Source organism: Micromys minutus (assembly GCF_963924665.1).
Source record: "Micromys minutus genome assembly, chromosome: 30".
NCBI classification, from domain to species: Eukaryota; Metazoa; Chordata; class Mammalia; order Rodentia; family Muridae; genus Micromys; species Micromys minutus.
The window spans coordinates 31,766,699-31,775,367 of NC_137965.1; the positions used below are offsets into that span (position 1 = coordinate 31,766,699).

An 8,669-nucleotide genomic window follows, 5' to 3' on the forward strand; every position below is an offset into this window, starting at 1 on the left:
TTGCCTCCCCAGTACTGCTATCAAAAGTTAGTGTCACTTTTTCTGGCGTTCTACCTGAGTGCTGGGGAAGCACTCTGGCTCTATACTTGCATGGCAACCATTGTACTAACTGAGCCTTATCCCTACTCCCTGGAGTTACTTTTGATTTGCATCAGAGACATTAGTTTTACAGCTCTGAAAGAAAGCCTCAATGCTCAGTACTGACTCTCACCTTTGGTCTCAGAACCTGGGAGGCAGAAGCAGGCGGTTTTCTCAATTCAAGGACAGTCTGGTCTACAGAGTGAGTTCCAGGACAGTCAGGGCTACATAAAGAAACCCTGTCTTGAAAACAAGAAATGTTACCAAATGCAGAACCTCTGTCTTGTGCTGGGTTTGTCACTAGAGGGAGCACATGATCCACTGACAAACACTGACAAAAACTGGAGCTCCTCCACCCAAGAGGACAAGGGCATATTGTCTATTTTCTACCCAGGGGTGCAGGCACAGGTGGAAAGACAGTGAGTGGCTGTTGAGAGAGACTCAGACTGCTGTAGTACTGAGAACCTTCTAGAATCCGCACAGCACACAAAAGGATGTGCAGCCTCCCTGAGAAGGCAGGAACTAGAAAAGAACTCAGTGTCCAGGACTGCTGTATACTTTGAAGACTGCTAATATCCCGGCCCACTCCTGATACCAGCTGTTTCCTCTGCCATCAAAAGTCTATGTTTTATGCAACTTCCTCCCTCAGTTCTTTAACTCTCGAATCAAATGGCATCTTTTTGTTGTTGTTGTTGTCTTGTCTTTTGTTTTGTTTTGAGACAGGGTTTTTCTGTGTAGAGCTGGTTGTCCTGGAACTCACTCTGTAGACTAGTCTGGTTTTGAACTCACCGAGATACGACTGCCTCTGCTTTCCAAGTGCTAGGATTAAAGGCATGCACCACCATCACCTGGCACTGTCACTCACTTTTTGAAAAAAAATTGCTTTATGTGTGTGTGCCTTCATAAATGTATGTGTATATTAAGTGTGTGCTGGTAGCCGTGGAGGCCTGAGAGGGCACTGGATCCCTGGGCCTGGAGTTACAGGCAGCCTGATGTGGGTCCTGAGAACTAAATCTTGGGGCCTCTATGAAAGCAGTGTTTTAATTCCCTGAGCTCTCTCTCCAGTTCCAAAGGTTCCCTAGTCAGTGAGATCTACCCTGTTTAAGACTACTACAGCACCTTGCCAGCTTCCCAAACCTCCAATTTTGACAGCAATTCATAGCCTCTGCATTAGTTACTTTTTTCATTTACATGACAAAATACCAGATAGAAGCAAGGTCTTTAGTTGTGTGTGTGATGTATGTTCATATGTTTGTGTCCCGTGTGTGAGCATAGGTCTATAGGTCAGCCCTCACCTATACCTTGTCTGCAGCAAGGGCTCCTCTTCGCTGCTGTATACACCAGGCCAGCTGACCTCCCAGCTTCTGAGGCTCTCCTATGTTCGCCTGGGATTATAGATGCATGCTACTATACCTGACTTTCAAGTGGATTCTGGGAATTCAAGATCAATTCATTCTTGCAAGGCAAGTACTTTATCCCTCACCTTGTTTGGTTTGGCTTTTTTCAGATAGTCTCATGTAGCCCAGGCTGCTGGACTGTAGGCAGGCCATCCACTAAGCCATACTTCTAGCCCTTCACTGGCCGAGACTAGGCAGGTGCTCTACCACTGAGCCATACCCCAACCCATATCTTTTCACTCTGAACATGAATTATTTTACTTCTGATGAAGTCAGATTTGTTTGTTTTTCTTTTGCTGTTTTGGCATTATGTGTAAGAAACCATTGCCTAATCCAAAGTCATGAATAGTTACCCCTATGTAATTTTGTTTCGTTTGCTTACTAGTAATACTGGAGTCTAGCAGAATTGGTTAGTTCTGTCAACTTGAGGCCTTTAGCTCATCTCCACACCAGGAGAAAACCTTAAGACAAGAATCTGTAAAATAAGGAGGTGAACTGTAACTACTCTAAGGACACTGGAACTGGGAGAATGGAAGCAATAAAGACTAAAGTTTCATGTAATTGCCAACTTTTTATTCATTGCCTCTGACAACTTATACCAGAAGTTCTCAACCTTCCTAAAGTTGCAATCCATTAATACAGACCCTCACACTGTGGTAACCCCAACCACAAAATTATTTTCATTGCTACTTCATAATTGTAGTTTTGTTACTGTTATGAATCATAAGTATCTGCATTTTCCAATGGTCTTAGGCAACCCCTGTAAAAGGGTTGTTCAATCCCTGACTCGAAGGGGTCAAGACCCAAATGTTGGTAATTTATATACCCTGAGGGTTAAGAAAGTTCTCAGGAGGAAAGGTCTCTCCTGAATTCAGGCTGTATACAATCACAAAAGCCACACAAAACAGAAACCTATTCTCCATAAAGGCATATACAGTACAGTTTAAACATTTAATTGAATAACATCAACAAGCAATAGGAGTAATCTGAAGCAAATTCACTCCAAGCTGCTACATCTGGGAGGAACACAGGAATACAAAAACACATTCCAAGAACAATTCCATGTTTTGATGAAACAGAGGTCATAAGACTCTTGTCTTTTCTTGGAGTGTTCTTACAAGCACTCAAAATTCTGACATGACTCCATTCCTGGACCCTGTTCTGACATAGAACTAATAGGTGGGTGGTTAAAAGCACTTGTTGCTCTTACAGAGGACCTGAGTTCAGTTCCCAGTACTCAAACCATCAGTAACTCCAGTTCCAGAGAATCTAATACTCTCTTTTAAAGTCCCTGGGCACCAGGTATGCATACAGTGTACCTACATACATACAGGCAAAACACTTAATAAACAAAACTCATAATAAAGAAATTAAAATAAAAAAGAATTGGTGAAAGAAAATGGGTTTCCTAAGACTTATGGCCAGATCTTGTCAGGGAAGAGGGTTCTTAGTTTCTTTCTGCTTTCCCTCTAGCAATTTTACAGAAAATATAAAACAAGACTCAGAAAACATACTTATGCAGGTTTAGCTGTGAGATAGGTTGTCAGAACTACGAAGTCTCTTCCTGGGAGATGAGGTCCTGCTCCTCTGGGGTCAAAGCTTCAGTCTGTTCTCTTCCCAACATGGGATTCCTGGAGATAGTTTAATTCTTTCTAGATCTCTGCCATGCTGTCACAATTGGATTAACACTTCATAGCTAGTAAGAGCGTCTGGGAGTATATGTCAGTACAGGTCCAGGCTAATTAAGGGTGAGGGAAGAGGTGACCTAAATGTGGGCAGCCCTATCCTACAGGCTCGAGGATGGATATAAAAAGAATGATGCCTGGGTGTTTTAATCTCAGCGCTCAGGAAGTAAAGGCAGGTGATCTCTGTGAGTTCAGGCCAGCCTGGTCCATAGCTCAGGTTTGAGAAAGGGCAGCTAGGACTGCACAGAAAACCGTGTCTTGAAAAGCCCAAACAAAACAACCCTGCCCCACCCCGGGAAGGGAAAAAAAAAAAAAAAAAAAAAAAGGAGTTCCAGGCAACTTATGGCTACATAATGAAATTCTGTCTCTCAAAAACTTAACAGAAGTGTATGGGGTCCAGAGGCCAGACACAAAGCCCTCAATAAGAACGTGGGACTTCTCCGGTTTGTTCCTCTGGCATCCCTAAGGATCCCAGAATTTACTTGCCACTAAAGAAACTTAAGGGTGGCAAGGTCACAAGACATACACCAGGAAGTCCAAGCCCTCAGAGTCATCCAACTTGATTTTGAGGGGTTTCCTAATACATAACAGTAGAACGGAACAAAATGGCGCCACTTAAGACAAATACACAAGGACTTCCGCCCTTCCACGGCTTCCAGGCGACGTCTCCACCCTCCCAGCGTAATATTTGCATACGCGAAAGAAATTGAGCTATGTCACTGGTCAGGGGTGGAGTCTATCACGCTGAACTGGCTTCCCATTAGTACCTCTCCACTCCTACCCGTCCCACAAGTCCAGGTTCCGAACGCCCCTCTTTATTGGTCAAGGCCCCTTCCGTCACTGCTTTAACCCCTCCAGTCCCGCCTTCCCTCGCTCCGCCCCTTCCCCTGGCTAACCGTTAGTCGCGTGCGCGTCTTTCTCCAGGCCAGAGAGCGCGCGCACGCCAAGTCGTGGCGGGGTCTCATTCAAACGGTCCAATCAGCGGCCGCGTCGCCTCCGTGGGCGCCCCCTTTCTCTCTGCTCTTAGCTCTTCCGCCGCTTGGTTCTCCCAGGTTCACTCCTCAGCCGGCGTGAGCCCTTATTGGATAGCCCTCCTCACAGACTGGGTTCGAACTGCTCCTCTTCTGAGAAAAGCGGAGGGGGGAGGGTGGAGAGGGAAGCGCGTTGACGTAGGCGGACGAGACGTGCCGTGAGGGGCGGGGCCTGCGAGTAGCTATAAAGGTGCGGTGTTGGGCGCGCGGCCGGCTCAGTACGGCCGTGCAGACGTAACGTTGCGAGCGTTTTGTAGCGGGCGTCGGAGTTAGTGGGGAGCGCAGCGGGGCCTCGGGGGCCTCGCTAGGGCCACAGCGGCCGGCAGTTGGGCCCCCCGCCCCGGCCGGCGGTCCGAGGAGTGCAGGAAGGGGGTCGGGGGGACCCACCCCCGGCCAGTTGAAGTCATGGTGAGTGACGCGGGAGGCCTGAGGGGCGGTTGGGGACTCTGGCAGAAGAGGCGACCGCGGCGTCCCAAGTGTTTTCTGGCCAGCTTCTGGGCGTTTTGGTGGCACAGGCTGGACGTCCAGAGCCAGGAGTCGGCCCCGGGGCCTCGGGATCTTGGAAGAGGGCTTTGGGCGCCTTTCGGCCCGCCCATGGGTGTTTTCAGAAGCAAGACATCCCGCCGCCATTTCGTCCAGGCTTTTTCTTTCTTGAAATTTTTTTGGGGGGTGGGGTCTTTAAAGGCTAAGTAGAGAAAGGGCCCCGGCTAGGCCTCAGGTCCACCCGGAACTAGTAGTGGACCCATGCACATCTTAAGTGATTTGGGGAGGAGGTTCTGGTACGTACGATGAGCCACGTAGAAGCCTTTTCTGAGACAACATCCTGTTTCTTTGGGCCAGTCAGCCTTGAGGCAACGGCCAGAAACATCCTAGGTCTCATTAACTGGCAATAATTGACAGCTTCGGACCTCCTAAGTCTGGATTCTGGTATCCACCATCCTCAGCTATTTCGGGCTGTTCACTCTGCTTTTCCCTTCGTACGTAGAACTCCAATGTAGAGAATCTGCCTCCCCACATCATCCGCCTAGTGTACAAGGAGGTGACAACGCTGACTGCAGACCCTCCTGATGGCATTAAAGTCTTCCCCAACGAGGAGGATCTCACGGACTTGCAGGTTACCATCGAGGGCCCTGGTGAGTGTGGGCACTGAAGGGAGGGGCCGCTTGACTAGATTTCTTACATCCTGTTGCTGTGGAACAAACAATTCAGCCTCTCAGGTGCTGGTGACAAAGTGGACTTTTGCTTAGGTTTGGGTTAAAGCTGTCAAGTGTCACTTTCCAGAGACACGAGGATACATATAAATTAAGCAGAAATAGAAAGTGTACCAGGTGATCTGAAATACTAATCAATCAAGAGTCAGGGCAAACAAGACTAAACAAAAAGCATTGTGAGGGGAAACAGGTGGTAATGAACTGATTGCCCCTTAGGTTTTCAAACCTCATTTGTCAAGCTGAATTTCTAGAGTCAGCTAAAATAAGTTTCAAAATCAGGTCTGTAATGTCGGGGGTATGAAAGTTGTCTGCCTGGTCTGCTGTTACCTAGTGTAGCAACTGCTGGTGGGAAGACCATCTGTAATTACCACTTTTGATCCAAGCAAGTGGGTTAATGAAAACACATCTTTTGTGAGGTTGGGGAAAGGCTTGGGAAATGGTTTGCAGGAAAAGTTGGTAAGTTGGGTCTCCGTCCTGTAGAGTAGCAAAGCATCCATGAATCAGGTGTATGGACTATAGAACAAGGCATGATATAGTCAAGGTACAGAGAGATGTTGTTTATATATAGGTAGGAAACTGTTCTTTGTTGTCCTAAATTTCCCAAGCCTGGTGGAGGAATTGACAAGATTATTTGCCTTAGCCAGACTCAAGGAAACTGGTCTTTGCAATGTTGAAGGATGTTAGGCTGTACTAAACAGCCCGTTTACCTCTTCTCCAGAAGGGACTCCCTATGCCGGAGGTCTGTTCCGTATGAAGCTCCTTCTGGGGAAGGATTTCCCTGCTTCTCCACCCAAGGGCTACTTCCTGACTAAAATCTTTCACCCAAATGTGGGCCCCAATGGTGAGATCTGTGTCAATGTGCTCAAGAGGGACTGGACGGCTGAGTTGGGCATACGACATGTGCTGCTGGTGAGTTTCAGCCACTGTGCTTTGTCTAGTTTTGAAAAATCAACTGTGAAATAGTAGGGGACAGAGTCAAATACAAATGAGGTTCCCGGACTTTCTGGAAAATAGTGGAAGGGTTGGCTTATGGCACTAAGTACTGTTCTGCAGTGTCAAGGCACAGACCTTGACATTCAACACTGGGTTTGTATGATAGGGTGGTTTTTATAGAAGGCAATGTGTGGTTTAGAGACTCTTATTGACATACCATAAAAATGAATTTTAAAAGCCCAAACTGGCCATGAACTTAACCTCCAGCCATGGCTATTATATTTTTTTGACCCAAGCAAGTGGGTTAATGAGACAAACTCCCCAGAAGCTGGGTTTTTTAAATACTTATTTATTTCATGTATGTGGGTAGGTACACTGTTGCTGTCTTCAGACAGGCCAGAAGAGGGTGTTGTATCCCATTACAGATGGTGTGAGTCACCATGTTGTTGCTGGGAATTGAACTCAGGACCTCTGGAAGGGCAGCCAGTGCTCTTAACCGCTGAGCCATCTCTCCAGCACTGTACAAGTAGTTAGGTGACTTGGTGCCACCTTTACACCTCCCATAGATTATTATTATTATTACTATTCCTAATGATCCTCTAGGGCTGATGGTTGTGAGGACAGAGAATTGGGGTTTCCTTCAGGGCACTTGGGAAGGATTAAGCTTCAAGATAAACAACCCCAAAAATGTTTCCTGTTTTTGCTTTCTTTCCTGGATGTTAGTTGAGCATGGTTCTATCCAAAGTGCTGGGAATGCTAGATGGCTCTTGGCTCTGCTTTGGGACCTGTTATAGAGGGACATCCAGGCCTCCAGTTTGGAGGTACAGTTGAGGAGATCCCATGTTCCTTTTCAGCATCAGTAACATCTGCTGACTTGGGTGTCAGAAGCTCATACACATGCCAGTTAACCAACTTAGCTCAGGCATGTTTTATTCATGGAGCCTTCTGAACTAACAATGAACTGGATTGCATGGATATCATTTAAGGCCTGTGGTCAGTGGCTCCAGGAAAACCAAATACAAGTTTTCCAATCCTAAATGCCCTTGAGTAATTTCACACCTAATTAGGACCTGAACTTATGTTCACCTGTAGAGATAAGGCCAAAGCCATATTAACTACAGAAAACTGGCTGTAGCAGATAATGAGCTTCCTTGGGGAAGGAAGGGCCTCTGGCAGCATTAGGCTGCACTTACAAGGCATTGGTCCCTTGCAGTGTTTGTAGTCCTAGGAAAGCAGCCTTTGAAGGTGACTTAAATGAATAAGGATGCTAGCAGGCTGGTCCTGATCTGAGGGAGCTGATTTGGGAGTGAAGAGAGTCAGTGTGGTGACCATGAAGCTGGGCAAACCTTGAACAGACCCTTTCTCTACAGACCATCAAGTGCCTGCTGATCCACCCTAACCCAGAGTCTGCACTCAATGAGGAGGCAGGCCGCCTGCTTTTGGAAAACTATGAAGAGTATGCTGCCCGGGCCCGTCTGCTCACAGAGATCCATGGGGGTGCATGTAGCACTAGCAGTGGGAGGGCTGAAGCTACCCATGACCTGGTCGGTGGGGCTTCAGCCTCCTCTGCTGACCCTATGACCCCAGGGGTCCTAGGAGGAGCTGAGGGTCCCATGGCTAAGAAACATGCAGGTGAGAGAGATAAGAAGCTAGCAGCCAAGAAGAAGCTGGACAAGAAGCGAGCACTGAGGCGACTGTAGTGGGGCTCTTCTCTCTCCTTCCCTCCCTTCTGTCCTGTCCCTACCACTCTGTCTCTAAGTTATTTAAATTATGGCTGGGGTGGGGGAGGGCATTGGGGGGGCACCAGAACCTTGGATTTGGTTTTCTAAATAAAAAGTTGGAAAAGCAGTTGCTATTTATTCCTGGAGTGTCTAGAACCTCTGCCTGTATTGTGGCTTAGAGCAGCTGGCATTCTTCTGCCCCTGGTCCAACTTGCTCCAATTAGGATTTGAGTCACACACCTTTGCCCTGTGGGAGTGGGGCTTAGAATCTGAGCTGGAGCAGAAACCCACTATCTATTCATTCCCTCTAGATCAGTGATTCTAACTATAATTTTGTTGCAGTGGTGTGAATATTTTTGGAGACAAGTTTGCCTAGTGATCAAAGGCTGAGAACTGTTCTAGAGAGTCCTAAATTGGGGCAAATTTATATCTCCTATGTACAGCTTATCCTAGCTCTGGCTTTAAATGTTTTTTCTTTGATTGTATTAGTCTATACCTTCTTTATTTTGTTTTGCCAAAAAAACATGCCTTGAAAGACATGCTTAAGTTTTATCTCCTTAGGGTTTTACAGAGCAAAATGAAGTGTTTGCTGGGTTTGGGAGGTCAGCCCATT

The 8,669-nt window shown here is 46.9% G+C and overlaps 1 protein-coding gene across 1 annotated transcript; it reads left to right on the plus strand.

Moving 5' to 3' along the window:
• Positions 1–4,373: 4,373 nt before the first annotated feature.
• UBE2S (ubiquitin conjugating enzyme E2 S) lies at positions 4,374–8,127 on the plus strand. Its single transcript, XM_080941681.1, has 4 exons — positions 4,374–4,599; positions 5,177–5,324; positions 6,121–6,311; positions 7,706–8,127. The coding sequence occupies exons 1-4, from the start codon at positions 4,597–4,599 to the stop codon at positions 8,033–8,035; spliced, it is 672 nt and encodes a 223-aa protein (XP_080797807.1). The 5' UTR covers positions 4,374–4,596; the 3' UTR covers positions 8,036–8,127.
• The last annotated feature ends 542 nt before the right edge of the window (positions 8,128–8,669 follow it).